The sequence below is a fragment of the Podarcis vaucheri genome (assembly GCF_965113315.1).
Source record: "Podarcis vaucheri genome assembly, chromosome: 2".
Classification (NCBI taxonomy): Eukaryota; Metazoa; Chordata; class Lepidosauria; order Squamata; family Lacertidae; genus Podarcis; species Podarcis vaucheri.
The window spans coordinates 2,992,715-3,008,185 of NC_138760.1; the positions used below are offsets into that span (position 1 = coordinate 2,992,715).

At 45.7% G+C, this 15,471-nt stretch overlaps 2 protein-coding genes and 2 long non-coding RNA genes across 12 annotated transcripts in view; 3 read left to right on the forward strand and 1 right to left on the reverse strand.

The window, feature by feature from the left end:
• The window catches only part of NCKAP1L (NCK associated protein 1 like), a 67,902-nt gene that overhangs the window by 39,055 nt on the left and 13,376 nt on the right, over positions 1–15,471 (reverse strand). For 4 of the 5 annotated variants that reach the window (XM_082207842.1, XM_082207843.1, XM_082207844.1 and 1 more), the window contains exons 4-14: positions 15,212–15,268; positions 12,109–12,251; positions 10,508–10,598; positions 8,405–8,542; positions 7,244–7,292; positions 6,682–6,838; positions 5,622–5,678; positions 4,360–4,456; positions 2,816–2,925; positions 1,613–1,745; positions 461–542 (exon numbers count right to left, since the gene is read on the reverse strand). In XM_082207842.1, coding sequence (XP_082063968.1) covers positions 461–542; positions 1,613–1,745; positions 2,816–2,925; positions 4,360–4,456; positions 5,622–5,678; positions 6,682–6,838; positions 7,244–7,292; positions 8,405–8,542; positions 10,508–10,598; positions 12,109–12,251; positions 15,212–15,268 — 1,114 coding nt within the window. Of the gene's footprint in view, positions 1–460; positions 543–1,612; positions 1,746–2,815; positions 2,926–4,359; positions 4,457–5,621; positions 5,679–6,681; positions 6,839–7,243; positions 7,293–7,759; positions 8,053–8,404; positions 8,543–10,507; positions 10,599–12,108; positions 12,252–15,211; positions 15,269–15,471 lie in introns of those variants that run through there. The other variant, XM_082207845.1, reaches the window with a different exon arrangement.
• LOC309524518 lies at positions 507–3,671 on the forward strand. The gene is made up of 3 exons (XR_014215952.1): positions 507–572; positions 1,604–1,741; positions 3,218–3,671. It is a non-coding gene; the product is annotated as an uncharacterized lncRNA (long non-coding RNA).
• LOC309524534 lies at positions 4,435–6,793 on the forward strand. Its single transcript, XR_014215980.1, has 3 exons — positions 4,435–4,565; positions 5,899–6,073; positions 6,673–6,793. It is a non-coding gene; the product is annotated as an uncharacterized lncRNA (long non-coding RNA).
• The window catches only part of LOC309524457 (gametocyte-specific factor 1-like), a 34,051-nt gene continuing 27,111 nt past the window's right edge, over positions 8,532–15,471 (forward strand). For 2 of the 5 annotated variants that reach the window (XM_082209053.1, XM_082209055.1), the window contains exon 1: positions 12,988–13,111. In XM_082209053.1, coding sequence (XP_082065179.1) covers positions 13,014–13,111 — 98 coding nt within the window. In that variant the 5' untranslated portion in view covers positions 12,988–13,013. Of the gene's footprint in view, positions 8,758–12,983; positions 13,112–13,456; positions 13,492–15,471 lie in introns of those variants that run through there. The other 3 variants (XM_082209056.1, XM_082209054.1, XM_082209057.1) reach the window with 3 other exon arrangements.

Consider the following 15,471-nt stretch of genomic DNA (forward strand, 5'->3'; position numbering starts at 1 on the left):
GGGTCCCCTTTACCTTTTACAACTTGTCCTTACACCAAACGCCAACAGCTTTGCTCTAGGCATCAGGACCCTGTCAACTCCTCGTTAGTATAGTGATAAGTATCCCCGCTTGTCACACGGGAGACCAGGGTTCAATCCCCAATGGGGAGACCACTGACCTTTATGACTCATCAGGACCCTGTCAAATTCACACATAGCCTTGAATGTGGGTCAGCCTCTGGGGTCAACTCTCAGAAGCTAAAGCTGGCAGAGCTTCCTTCAGTCAGAAATATTTTTCCCACCCTACTGCTAACACAAGCAGGATTCAAACAAAACCACACAAATTATGCACAACTTGCCAAATATATTCCAGTCACAGAGCCTAACCCTCCCTTGGCACTCAATTTGAGTTACTCTTGTACAGGAAGGGTTAAAATGCCCACATCCATCCATAGCAACCTCCAGCTGACACAATAATTACCTTGCTTGATGGTTAGGGATGAGAGTGAGTTCACAAAGGATGACATAATCACAGACTCCTCTTCAGGGCACACAGTCAGGTCCTGCAAGAGGCAATAGGGCTCAGAGACGAGGCTAGTGCTTTATTTGCATTTATATATAGTAGCTTGTTTGCAATGGATTTCAGTGAATGTGATTAGTTAATTAATTGATGTGCCAGTTTTAAACCTGTACATCCCATGAGTGTCTTTGGGCAGTGAGGCTACTCACAAACTCAAGAAATGATGGCCTCAGGACAAGGATATAATCCCAGAGTGCCCCCTTTGTTCTCTTGTATAATTTCTCGCTTGTGAATTGTGGGGAGGCCTGGGATGTTTTGTCTCCGTAGGCAAAACGTGTTGCCCCCACCCCCAGCAGATCTGGCACCTCTCCCTGCACCACCGTTGTGTCCACACTGCCACCATGACACAATGGCAGGGGTGAGGGCGTGTTAGTGGTGAGGGCAAGGGCACTGTGGTGGCAACAACAGTGGCACAGGTAAAGCTGTGGCGCGGCTGTTAGCGGTGCAACAGCAGGGGCAGGGGTTGCACTGTCCACCCAGGGCAAATTGCTTCACCCTACGTCATGCGAGCACCCGCCTTGTGAACAGGATTCTGCTCTACAGCATCACAGCAGACTGTGTCAAGCTGCTTTACACCATGCCAGCCTGTTGGTCCATTTCAGCCTTGCCCAGCCTGATGCCCTCCAGAATAGATGTTCTTGGACTATAACACCCATCATCGCTGAAGGGAGCTGTAATTCAAAATATCTGTAGGGGTCTGGGTTGAGAAAAGCTGCTCTTTTTGCATTGCGAAGGTTCGACTAAATGAGGCTTTTGGACCCTTCCAACTCTACAATTCTTAGATTTGTCGACTCTCACTAGCAGTCTGCTCTAGTATCTGTGATCTGGGAACCTGGAGATTGCCAGGGACTATTTGCATGCAAAGCATGCACCCCTAACACTGATATATGCCTAATTTGCAGCATTTTTATCCTTCTCTCCATTTTTGTCCATTCTCTCCTTTCTCACATTTGTTTGGTACTAAGGAATCTCACTGGAATTGGGAGCTCCTAGAGACTACCACACATAATCCCACCAACCACACGTCTTCCTCCTTCCTTGCAGCTCCCATACCTGGATAATGTTGCTGAGCACCTGGGCATCGAAGTGTGACAAGTACTGTACATGGTAGCGCTGGAGGATATTTTGGTGCCGTCGGACGAGGCGACGGAGCTTTTCCATCAGAAACAGCAGCTCAGCCAGGTAGCTATTGGTGAGAGGCAGGACAGAACGTTTGTTTGCTTATTTAAAACATTTGGAACCCCACCTTTCCTTATAAAAAGGCAGCTGACGAATTTTAAAAAAATGAACACAAAAAATAGTGGGGTGAGGAAGAACACACAGTCCCACAGTACACCTACAGAATCATTTCAGCAGATTAATAAACCAATACAATAAATAGAGCAGTTAACTACAACCCAAATGCCTTCTTAAAAAAAGAGATTAAGACTAACTTTCAGAATGCCACTGAAGGGGGGATAGATGAGACTTTGGATGAAATATAGGGAGAGGATAGCTCAGCTGGTTAAGAGTGTGGTGCTGGTAACGCCAGTGTTGCAGGTTTGATCTCCGTATGGGCAGCTGCAAATAATCCTGCATTTCAGGGGGTTAGACTCAATGATCCCCAGGGTCCCTTCCAACTCAACAATTTTGTGATTCTATGAACTAGGTGTCCTAATATACTGTATGTGTGAGGTTCCCTTGGCTGTTAACACCTACAAAGACACACCTCTGACCTGCCAGCCTGGATACAATACTCCCCAAGTTCATGCCAGAGGAATTTTACCTAATTCCGACAAGCATTAGCTTCTTCCCTTCCCTCCATTCTCACATGGCACTGCCCCAAAATGTGAGACCAAGGAGAACTGTTGTAATCCCCCCTTCTAACCAGCTCTTAGGGCTACAGAAGCTACATCCTCCTTTTCACGGGTTCACTCTGCACTACATGGTCAAGAACTGGAGGGGGGCAAGATCCATCTGTGCTCAACATGCTGGGATCCATCTCCTCCACCCCATCTTCAAGCCACACCCCCATTCTTGGAACCCACCCGATCAGTACATGTCATAAAAAGATTTGTGGGAAAGAAAAAACGTCACACAAAGAGACATTTCAGGGGCAGGAAAATTGGACTCTAATTCTAGAACAGATGCAGGCATAGAATTTTTTAATATCGGAATGTAATTATGATTTGTGTATTGGTTTTGTGTTTCAGGGTCACGTGTATATATGATGATTATTCATAAATAGTTTAAGCAAAAAAACACCCAAATCAGTACCTGTCAGTGAATTCCTCTGGGTTCTTGCTCTTGCTAACATGTTCACTGTGTCGGCAAAGCCAGGTTACCTCATCACGGCAGAACGACAAGGCCATGAAGACATAAACAGCCTGTTGTGGGGGAAAGAGGGAGAAGGGACTTTATGAGAAAAATATTCCCTCCCTTCAAATCAGTAAGGCCAGCTCAAGAAAGGGACGTTCAATATGGCCCAACACTGCACATTAACTTTTTAAAAAGCTATTCTATTCTACGTAGCCGATGTCCTTGAATTGTGTATTGCATAATGAGAAGCCTAAAAGGGGGGGGGGAGAGATCCATCATGAAAATTAATGACATTTGTTGATTACAGCTTGTTCTGGCTTATATTTTCCTGAGCTTCAAACTTTCCTTTTGCTACTATAGTGATGAAGGAGAAAGGGAACATGGAATAGGAGAGACCTGAGAGGACCATCTATATGTGAAGATGAGAAAAGCAGAAGGGTAAAAACTGGAAACATAAATACTTATGCATGGAATAGATCTACATAGATCTATAAATATATAAATGTTCCTATACAGGATTTCTTCCCTCACACACGCAACACACACACACACACACCCTCCTGGAAACTCTCAGTGCCATTTTCCCTCAAGCTCTGCCTGCCTGGAAGAAAACCTGCTGGAAGGAAGAGAAGCAGTGGGGAGGGGAGCTGCCTTGGCCATTTAAATTGCACTTTTCATTTTACTCATGACTGGAGCAGCTGGTGGTTAAAAGATGCAACCCGCTGCATATGGTTTGGCTTGTAGTGACTGCTGCAGAAGCCCTTGGGACTGCTCAGATACATTATAAAGATAAAGCAACCAGGAAAGCTGGAAATAGGATGGTTTGTTTTTAGTAAAAGTTTTGATTCTCAAGAGGCAGAAACTACATGAATTTCAGGATAAAAACAGGCACTGCTTTTTGGACAACCCTTCCTGCCCTACCCCTTTCTACTGTGGTCTTGTATGATGTCAAAAAATAAGCCACTGTAGGTAAGGACCACATTCATATCAAGTCAGTCTCGAATACAAGGTCAACACAGCATTTGGCAGCAACATGGGGTAAAGGGTCCTCAGTGCTGGTGCCCCAGCTTTGGGACAGTTTCCCTGTTAGGACAGGGGTCAAGACTGATGAGTTGTCAGCGTCAGCTGAAGACTTGGCTGTTCACCCAGGCTTTGCTGGAGTTTAACGTCAGGTGCATGGTTGTGATTATTATTCAGATTGAAATTCACCTTCTTCTGGTTCTGCACTGTTTTTACGCTCTGGTTTTATGTTAACATTTCATTATTTTAATTTGAAAATCGATCTATAATTGCTTGTTTTCAATTAACAGGTAATAAATATGTATACACACCCTTACATCTGGCTTCCTCTTCCCAGGCACACTTACACAGGCAAATGCATAGAGGTGTGTGTGTGTGCGCGCACACACACACACACACACACGTTTGCCCACTTGCCCAACTCAAACACATCATGCATGCCAGACTGTCTTCTCCCACATTCTCAGCTCTTGTCTACTTGCCTTTGGCCCCAAAAGCCCTGGCTCATTGGCCAGAATGGTCTCCATCTCCCGTACAGCATTCCTCAGGAAATGGCGCCGACCTCGATGCAGCTGCCCACTGTCAAGACAGCGCTGGAAGGTTCACACATGAAGATGACAGCTGCCCCATGCCCCATCAGACACACCGCAAGCAGCAACTAATGACAATGCCCAGCTACTCAGTCAAGGTACATAGTACCCAAAGCTGGTCAAGTTATTTTGGAACTAGAGGCAGAAAATTGCAATAAAAGCACCATCATCTATTAAATGATGAACAACTGGATGCCCTCGTACGATGCCTAGAATTGTCCACCAAATGCTCAGGCTGGGCAGACTCCTAGATGTGCTGTGCAATAGATGAGGGAGCAGGTGGATGGCAGGACCTCAGAGGGAACATGCAGGAGGAGCTGCAGAAAAGTGGAGCTACCTTTCCCCCTTCTCCAAAGGAGATTTATGGTGCAATCCTTTACACGTCTATTCAGGAATTAGTCCTACTAACTTCAGTGGGGCTTCAAAGTGGGAGCAAGTGCATATGACAGTGGTGGCTAACCCCTGTTTTAGAAGTCTGATCCAGTCCTCCAAGCAGATTTTACAAGCCCTCCAAGAACCGAAAGATTTTGGTAGTGGTGGCAGAAACATATATAACAAAGCAGACACAGCTAGAGGGTGGGCAGAGTTCAGTTTTTCCAATGGAGAATCAAACTGTCCCCTTCCTGGCCACTAGACCCATCACTGGATGAGGTGAGCAGAGAGGGAGCTTGTGTCTTAACAGCTTCTTTGCACAGATAGCTGATGAGGGCAAGTGTCTGTGTGTGCCTGAGCGTGTGGGATGGATACACCAAGTTTTAGCCACCCCTGCCCCTGGCCTGCTCCCCCACCCAGAAGGTTGGCCATGGCAATTGAAAGCAGCGAGATGCCAAAAAAGGTTAGTAACCCCTGATGTACAGGACCACAGTCTTAACGGAGGACATCTACGGTAGTTTATAAGGCAAAAGGTGGCAACTTCAGTAACAAAGGGCAGCTGGTGGAATACAATGAAGAAATGGGGATGATGGGGACATCGGTCAAATGGGGCTGGGAAGCAAATTTCAGACATGAAATGAAAGGTAAAGCTAGTGAGGCAAAGTATTAAGCAGAAGAGATCTGGTTATCTACTAGGAAAACCCTGGAGCAGACAAAGTGCAGACTTAGGCAGTAACACGGCAGACAAAGCAATGAGCAAGAAAGCAAAGGGTCATTCCTACCTGTTTGCTACAGCGTGCTCTTTGCATTCTTTGATATCAGCTATGCGTTTTCCATAACTGTGCAGAGAGAGAGAGAGAGACACTGAGATCACAGCCAAACCCCTCCAAAACATTATGTTGTGTTCTGTTGCTTCGTCCATCCAAGCAAAGCCAACTTTGTGCATGGACAAGTTTTCTAAAAAATTGAATGATTTTTAAAATCCAGTGGCACACTGGCAACCCCTTCACTTTAAAATGGCTACACCAAAGCTTTCTTGTCTCTTGTGATGTTTTCCAGGACAAGCTACAGCTCAGGAGCAGAGAACATACTGTACATGCAGAAGGTCACAAGTTCAATCCAGGGCATTTGCAGATAAAGATGTCAGGAAGAAAGTATGGGAAAGGCCTGCATTTGACTCTCTGGACAGCAACTGCCAGTCACAATCAGCAGTACTGGCCATGAAGGACCGAAGGTGTGACTCAATGGATGGCAGTTTCATGTATACAGAGGGTGAACAAATACAAAACAGGAGGACGCTCCCACTCAGAAGAACATTTATAACTTGCCTTTCCTCCAAGGAGCTCAAGGTGGTATGCACAGGGAAAGAATAAGGGAAAAATCTGATAAAATCTAGTGTTAGGATTTGCTAAAATAGTTTTGGAAATTGGGATGTAGAAAGGGGAGGTATGGGGAAGTCGACGAAATAAGGTTTAAGAAAAAAAAGGGTATGAAATTATACATGTTTGTTTGTTTGTTTGTGTTTATAAAAATTTTGTAAAACCAATAAAAAATTCTTTAAAAAACAAAAACAACAAGGTGGTATGCACAGCCCTTCATCAACCCTCACCTCCATTTTCTCCTCACAACAAGCCTGTGAAGCAGGTGAGTCTAAGAGTTGGCAATTTACCCAAGCCTCACCCAAGTGAGCTTCACAGTCAAATGGGAATTTGGATCCAAGTCTTCCCAGTCATAGTCTTCACAACTGTGCCACTCCTGTGCTTCTAACATTAGTGCAAAAGAGGGGATTCAAACGTGCCAAAATTTGCCTGTGGGTCTATCTCACCTCTACAGGTCTCTTACCCTTTGATGCTGCTGAAGGCCTCCTCTGCCACTTTGTGAATAGAAAGCACTTCATCCCGTACTAGAGCAATGTAGAGAGAGCCACGGAGAGCTGCCCGCCACAGATCCAGACAGCTTTGGGTAGAGCCCAGGCAGCTGTGGCACAGCAAGAACCCAACTGCAGGGGTAGAAGATGGTCAAAGGCAAGGATAAGGAAGCAATGGACACCGACCCTCCCTGCTCCGTACAGCAGCTAGCCCCTCCCTGCCACCCACTTCCAGGAGCAAAATGAATTATGCAAATCAAGCAAGTGCATTACAAACCATAGCGTTTCTTGCCCTAGAATTTACCTGGGTGCTAGGTTTGTGAGGCAGGGGGTGGGGAACCCAGAGCGCAAGCATATATCTGCCTATGCCCACTGCGGCCAACGAAGATGATCTTGGACAATTTCTGCACCTTTTGGCTATGATTATCCAGCTCTGGGTAAGATTTCTTGCTATACTGAGTCAAGGTTCCAGGTTGACCATCCAGCCTGGATCCTCCCCAGCCTACCAGATCAGCAAAGAACAACATGGCGACTTACTCACAATCCATCGCTCAAGAACCTCCAGAGAAAGGTATTCACAGGCCATCTGGAAACAGGAAAGAAATATGAGTTTTCTGCCTACAGAAATCTGGTATCATCATCTTCCTTCCTAAACACTCAGTGCCTCTACTAAGGTTTTTTAATGTGTGCAGCATAATTTTCTACGAGGTCTGGAGTAGCAAGGTCTCACTGGGTGCACATGGGAACCATTTGGTAGAACAGCCAGCATCACAGTCTGCTGCAGCAGTTCACTCTCTTGCTTAGGGGCAGGGGAAACTCAGGCCTGCAGCACTCCAGACTCCCTTTTTGCAGCCTCTGGGTCTCTCCCCAAGCCATATCGCTTCCCAAGGCCAAACCCCTTCTCTCTAGGTCACCCCCTTCACTGGCCCTGCTTCTGGCCTTTTTCAAGGGCCCGGAACCATGGTAATACCTCTTGCTTGCCCACATAGAACCTTAACTTGTCTATAGGTGGAAAGGAGCCCACTGTACAAACTGAAGATTCCCATCCATTACCCTGCTCTCTTTTCTGTCTCCGTGGCCTGACCCTCTGGTGGCATCATGATTGAGGGGGCCGTGGCCGTGACTGAGAGGGCCAGGGCCATGCAACATCAGCGCACCCTGCAGCATGCACACATGACACCAGTGCCCTCCCGCAGCCTGCACAAGTGATGATGTGTCATGGGGACACCCCGCGGCTTACTCCTGTGACATGAGCACACCCCACAGTGTGTGTGCACGGCTGCTGCAGAACTCTGAGGGGCCCAGCCCCTTCATTGAAAATCACTTGGTGCGCCTGGGTGGCATGTGCTCACCCCCACCCCACAGGCTGCCCACAAAGCACTGCCATCAAACTGGTTCTGCATCCCTGCTCTAGCTCAACTGCCAATAGTAACAGAACTTGTCAGCATTACAGCCTCAATGACATCACAATCAGCTTGCACTGCATGCTGGGAAACAGTGACTTATCTCACTGAAGTCCGTTGAAACACAAGAAACATCTACAAGAGGGCAGAGCCTGCATATGTGAGCTCTGTAAAAGGCAGCACTGCTGATCCAAAATGCAGGCCTCTGATTTTAAGATGCTCCAGAAAGCCTGAGTTTGGGCTGTGCTGGAGAGGTAGCAAAAGTGTCACTGTCTCTATACACGGACACGCTCACCGTGTCTGAACTGGCAGGAGCTAGCATGTTCGCGGGGTTGCTGATCAGACTGAAGAGTTGGTCACTTCGCCACTGATCAGCTGTGTGGTTTCTACGGGCGAAGAGGAAGTGCAGCGAAAGAAGTGCATTGCTCACAGCCTGGAAAGAGAACTCTGTTAGCAGCAGGAAATGACAAAACGCAGAGAGACAGAGAGAAGAAAGCAGAACTACATGTTACCCTTGGCACACATGACATGAAGAAGCATCAAGCAGTTGGGAGGAGCACTTAAATCTTCCCATACTTGCTTTTTCTCTCTTGCAAATGCTCCCCTGGAGGAATTTCCCCCACAGCTCAGCTTTAGCCAGATTTACAGGTATTTACAAAGTTAAGTATCCACTGGTCACCCACTACTTCTCCCCTACAAGTGCCCCACACTTATGTGTTTTCCTCAACTTGTACTCTACCCACAGATGGCAAACTATCATCCAAATATTAACCGAAATTTTTAACTGGATTGACCAATTCTGCAACACAGACACATTCACCTAACTCCTACTTGCTTTGGGATCATCCAGTGTTTGTTCAAAAGCTGAATAAATTTGTCCTCCTTCCTCCCCTATCCCTTCTCTACCCCGCCCCACCCCCTCCAGCGTGTGGATGACTTGATTATTAGCTTTCCTGGTTTTGCAGTTTACCTACTTCCCTCTTTTTTACTTCCTGTTCCAGTCACGGCTGCCACCAAAACTCCCCACACATTTCTCAAAATGTTATTTGTATACACTTGTGAAGCAGCAAAAGAAAAGGGAAGAAGCTCACAATAAGAATTGTAATTGGGCTACCTTCAGCCAACACCATGAGAAATTGGAGCAAAGAATGTTCATTCTCTCCAACCAACTACAGAACCACATTCACCTCCAGGCAACCACAATTCAGAGGTACAGCACATGCTTTGCACATATCAGTTCCCAGGTTCTGAGGTGGTGGGCTCTCCTTCCTTGGGGATTTTGAAGCAGAGGTTGGATGGCCATTTGTCATGGGTGCTTTAGTTGAGATCCTGCATTGCAGGGGGTTGGAATAGACCCCTTCCAACTCTACCATTCTATGATTCTACAAGGTGTGACCAGAAAGTTTGGTGAATGGTCACAGAAATCGGACAGCGAGAAATATTCAAACATACATACCTTACAGGCCTTCAAAGTAGGCCCCCTCTGATACAATGCACCATTGACAACATTCGTAGAACTGTTAGGAACATCTGGAGAAGTCCTCTTTTTGTACTGCTTTCAGCTCCCTTTTCACAGCAGCTGGGACATGTGAAATGTTGGAAAATCTGCGCCCTTTCAGAGCAGATTTCAGTTTTGGAAAAAGAAAGAAATCTGATAGGGCCAGATGGGAAGAATATGGAGGGTGGGACAACTCAGTAACCATTTCACACAGAATATGTAATTCTTCCATTACCATTCGGATGGAGAAACACTGATCCCACTTCAATAACTCACGAACTCTGTCGACATTTGCCGTCATTCTGCTCATCAACCGTCTGCCAGACCGAGGGTCATCTTCAATGGTTGCCTCCCTTCATGGAAACGCTTAAACCACTCATACACTGGCTTTTGAGTTACAGCTTCATCTCCGTACACAATTATGAGCATTTCATGGGTTTCCGATGCTAACTGTATGTTCAAATATTTCTTGCTGTCCAATTTCTGTGACCACTCTTTGAACTTTCCAGTCACACCTTGTATGTTCAATTCCTCACATCTCTAACAAAAGGGATCTCACAGGACCAAGCACTGGGAAAGATCTCCAAGATGTTGGAGAGCCACTGCCAGTCAGACTCTACAATTTGACAAGACTAGATGAGCCACTGGTCTGATTCAGGACGAAGCAGCTTAATGATACTGCATAAAAACAAACACTCCCATTCTTGAGAACACAGCAACATACGCAGGAAGAATGCATGTTACAAAATCATAATGTGAATCTGGATGTGCTAAGAAGTTAATGGAGATAGAGTCTAATGCTGAGACCCCAACGCCAGGCCTGTGGGCACCACACTGTCCTCATAAACTCTCCTTTGGTGCCTCCCAAGCCTCCCACTTCATTCTTTATTTTAATCTCACCTTGGTATGGGGCCCAAACTCTTCCATCAGCTTGCGCAAGGGATTCTCGTACTCCAGTATCATCTGACCCAACCGAGGGAAACTGGCATCACTATAGCCAGATAAGGAATGAGTCAGAGGTGTTTGCCAGCAACAGAAGCCCTCCTCCATCACTGACACTGCCCACCCATTTCACTGCAAGAGCATGACAAGAGTGCTCCAATGACAGAAGCCCTGGGCTCCAGAGAACCTTATTGGGCCAATCCAGGCAACAACACAAAACACAGGGGAATGTAACATCTGGTCTCCAAAAGTGTGGGAGGGTGGCCTTGCAGGAGAAGGGATTCTCATGCTGTGATGATGAGAGGATGATGGGGTGAGGTTGGCCTATTTCACTGCTTTTTTCTTTCTTTCCTTCTTGAAGAAGATGTGTGCTCCCATACCGGTGGTGGGGTGAGGGGAATAAAGAAAAGCAAGGGGATTGCTGTGGAGGAGGTGGAAGCCTGGCTGGTGTTTTTCCTCCAGGATAAGAGACGAGTTGAGTGCTGCTGATGGAAAGGGGCATCATGGAGTGCCCTGTTTCTAGAAAATTTATGAAATGTGTGGGTCACCACCAACAGCGGTGTCACAGGTATCTGTGACATTTGCACAAGGACATTTCACACAGTCCTCTTGCTAAGGAGGAAAGCAGAGAGAGGAACTGTGTTTTCCATATCAAAATACTGGTGTTTAATGCAATTACCTTTCAGTAGATGGGCTAGCTTGGGGGGCATAGGAGTGGGGAGGGGGAGTGATTTGTTTATTTACATTCTTTATTAGCGGCTCTTCAACCAAAGCTCCCATAACACTTTACAAAGCAAAAACAATACTAATACAGAATTGTCAGGGAACTGACATCGGAGCAGAGGGAGAAGGCGGTGCTTCCAGACTCTGCAGAAGAGGGAACGAGTAAGGGTAGAGAGAGAACGTCATCGGGGAAAGAATGTCCAGGTGACACCAGGAAGAAGGGAGAGGGAGAAAGCATCTCGGAGGAAAGGCTCCGAGACTCTGGCAGTGAAGCCAGTGAGGAGGGTAGAGGGGCACCACTAGGCACGCCCACTCTGCGCAGAAGGGTTACGCGCAGAGAGGCGAGGCGGAGGTTGCCCGTCAAGGAGCTCTTATGCTGAAGGAAGTTTAGGAAACGCCCACTCACGGATTCGTCGAGCGACTGAGCAGCAGCAGCACCCAGGCTGCTCAGTCAGGGAAAGACACAACCGCCCCTAAGCAGTTTGGAACAGCTAGAGGTTTACACACAAGCAACCCCAATTCCCGTGACAAGAATAAAAGAAATAATTTGCATTTGAATCTCCCACAAAAGCCAAACAACAACAGAACACCTGGAAAGGCCCGTATCTTTGAGAAAATGGTAGGTTTCAGCTACAGGTGGCATATTTAGGTTAAAAGTTAGGAATGGTCTTTTAACTATAATAGCATACAATAGCAAAATAGCTGTTGGGGTGGGGGAAGTGTTACCTCCTCCTCAATACTTGTCAAGAGAAGGCCAGACATCCACCTGTTAGGGATTGCTGTAGGCATCAGGAATGCACTATTGGGCCAAGGGAGTGGAATATATGGACACTGACCCTGATCCATGGATCATCTCATGGGTACACTGGTACAGGCCAATCAGGGCTTTGCGGTCATCAATACGAGAAAGGAGTAAGATGGCAGATGCATAGGTGACAATCAGGTCAAGGTAATTCTTGGTGAAGTCATAGTTTAGATGCTGCAGAAGGAAAGAAAAAAAAGTAGTTTTATTTATCTGATAAAAAGGGAAATGTACTGACATCTTCATCAACTCTGGGCAGATTCTGACTCCTGGCAGCAGCACTTTTCTTAGAATCTCAGCACAATCTGCTCAGATAAGGAATGGTGGACCTGTGGCTCTCAAGATGTTATCGGGACTATAATTCCCATCATTCCCAGCTACTGGTGATATGGAGTTATAGTCTCAACAGCACCTGGAAGTTCACAGGCTCCCCATCCCTTATCTAAGCAGATTGTGATGGGATTGTAAGGCGTTCCTCATTCCCTGTCTTAGACAATGGCTCACTTTGTGTGAGTCTCCAAGCCATGTTGGAGGATTGTGAATGAGCCTAAAGGCCGCATAAACCCCACTCCTCTCTGACACGCAGCTTCTCTCTTACTTTCCTGTTTTAGCAGTAGCCATATTTTACCACAATGTACCAAGTGTCAACCACAGTTAGTATTTGCCTTCCACTGCCAGAATCAAAAATGCATTTAAATTCTAGTTTCCAATTCTGTTCCGGAGGAAAAACACTAAGCCATAATTTGCCAGTTCAGACATTGGGGCAAACTATGGTTAGCACTAAACAGGCACTAGGTGGAGTCTTGCTTCCGGCTGAGGAATTAAGTGCTGCTTTGAGGGCTACAAAAGTTAGTTAGTTGTGAAGAACAGGCAATTCAAAATTCAAAATACGGTACTTTTCTTTTAATGGCAGAAGGAAGAGGAGATCAATCCCTCCCAATGAGTGCAAGACTAGATGAAAGGGGAAGGTGGAGCTCTGCTAAGTCTAGAGGGGAAACTTCTATGCTGCAAGATCAGTTCAGCAACGGACTTGAGAGGTAATGAAATGAAAATCTCCTTACTTGGACATTTTTTAAAAATGTACTAGAGAACATTTATTCATCTCCTTGCCCAGCCCTTACAAACCTATGATTCATGGAAAAAAGACACAGTTCCTCAAGCATTCATGTGTTAGATGAATCATACTGACAGTTCAGTTAGCAAACTGTCAATAGCCAAAAAGTTTGAATTGTGGTCCATTTGCAGCTATAGCAGCTTCCCTACGAAGTCCAACAGCAGCTTTCAGGAAGTGGGGTTTTCAACAGGAAAAGGAATGGGAAAAAAGGTTCCATTTTCCTCTCCACATACTGAGGACATTCACTTCCTGTCCAGAGCTAGAGCCGGGAATTTAAGGATCCATGCTTGGCTGCCCCTTGTGGTAAGTCACTCAGGAAAAGGGCTCTAACTTCCTTCTAGGCTCTGGTAAGACTCTGCCCAGCCAGGCAGCCCACTGATTTATCCTCACCTGATAGGGATCTATCAAAGCTTTCAGGTCAGGCTTGAGCTTTGCTTGGGCAGCAGGAGCAGTGACAATTTCTGCTATAGCTGGTTCCTATCTGCTCAACTCCTTGCTGCCTTGCTGCCTCCTTATTGCCACCCGACTGACTTTTTTTCTTTTTAAAAATATTTTTTATTAATTTTGAATTGCAAAAATCCAATATAAGCCTTATAATATCAATACCAAAATACAATTACAATTCAAATACAAATCAATCACATGGCCGATTATAACATTTAGGTGGCTCCCCGCATGCTGGACGTCAAGGTCTACTAGTTCCCTTTAATTCTGCTTACACACTATTGCTCAATCCAATTACAATCCAGTCCTGATAAAATCCCTTATACCACAGCTACAATGTCTTAACTTCAATTCATATTAACACATTTAGTAATTTATAAGTTCGCTAGTCAAGTTCTCATTTCTTCTTCCTGTGTAAGGTATTAATCTTAATCCACTGTTCCTTTATGTCTTTGTCAAATAATATGTCCATCTTGGTTATTCCCGACCTCTGTCGTGCCTTGTGGCACTGTTGACTTGGTGTAACTCTAGATAGATCTCTCCTCTTTTGTTCTCCAGTCCCTCTGATTGCAGCTGCAAAATTCCATTGCCATTACTTCCAGTCCCAGGAGGGGAGTCACCTGGCACCCTGCCAAATCCCTGGCAAGCCTCCAAGTTCTCTCTTCTCCGTCCAGCTGAAGAAATTAGCTATAATTTATTGTAGAAGAGTGATCTAGCACCCCGCCAAAGCCTTGGCAAGTCCTCAAAGTCCAATCCGTCCTCCCCTCAACCAGGGGAAAAATAAAAATTAACTTCATAGAGATTCCAAGTCTTTTAAAAATTATTTCATACTATTATGTTTTCCTCACACAGTTCAGTTTGATATTGTAATCCATATCTGTACTCCTGTCTCCCTTCATCTTCACCTGCTATATGAATTTATTTATTTTTTGCATTCTCAGGGGGTTTGCCAAGTCATTTATGTAACAAAGGATTTATAATGAAGCCGTTGGCTCCCCCCCCCACTCCACATACTGTTTTTTAGATTGAATGAAGTCTTCTTTCCAATTCGTATCTTTACAACCTTGTAGCTGTTTCAATTTGGCAGTTTTTGATCTTGTCCCATCATTTCCAGCACGCGTCTGTACATTAATCCCAAATAATCTTTAACGAACAGAAGAACTTCTACTCTTAATGGCGTCATTGGAGGGTTACCAAGAGGCGAAGTGCTTTTGCACTCAGTGCCTCCCTGCCTCCCGCATTCTATGCCAGAGCGGGAGCCAGGTACCGAGATGATCTGTGAGTGTAGCCCGTTCCCACCATCCCTGGGGGGAATTTCCAGGGATAATTATTCTCAATCATCCTTGATTAACCTTTGCCAACGATCTCCCGTTGTCATGGGAGGTAACTCCATTAAGGCAGACAGGAACCGGAAGCCCCAACTGACTTTCTAAGCTGCCAATGGCCCAGCATCAAGATAAAAATATAAGGCATAATGTCCACAGTTGCATACCCTCTCTGCATTAAACTAAAAGTAATGCCCATCTGCCTTTAATTCTCAGAAGCCAACACATCCATACTTCATTCAAAAGATACTCACAATGTCAAAGTGGCACAGGCTGGCGTCCATAGTGTTCAGCAGCTCATAGACATGGTCCTAAAGAAGAAATATTAGCATTAATAAAGCTATTGGGGTAGAGAACTGGATTCCGCACACTCCATTGCTGCATATCATTCATTTTTATTATTGCATTTATAGCCCACCTTTCCTGCAAGGGGCTGTACTTTGTTCTTCCCCTCCCCACATTACTACAGCAACTCAGTGAGGTGAATTAAACTCAGAGAGAGAGAGGGTGGGAG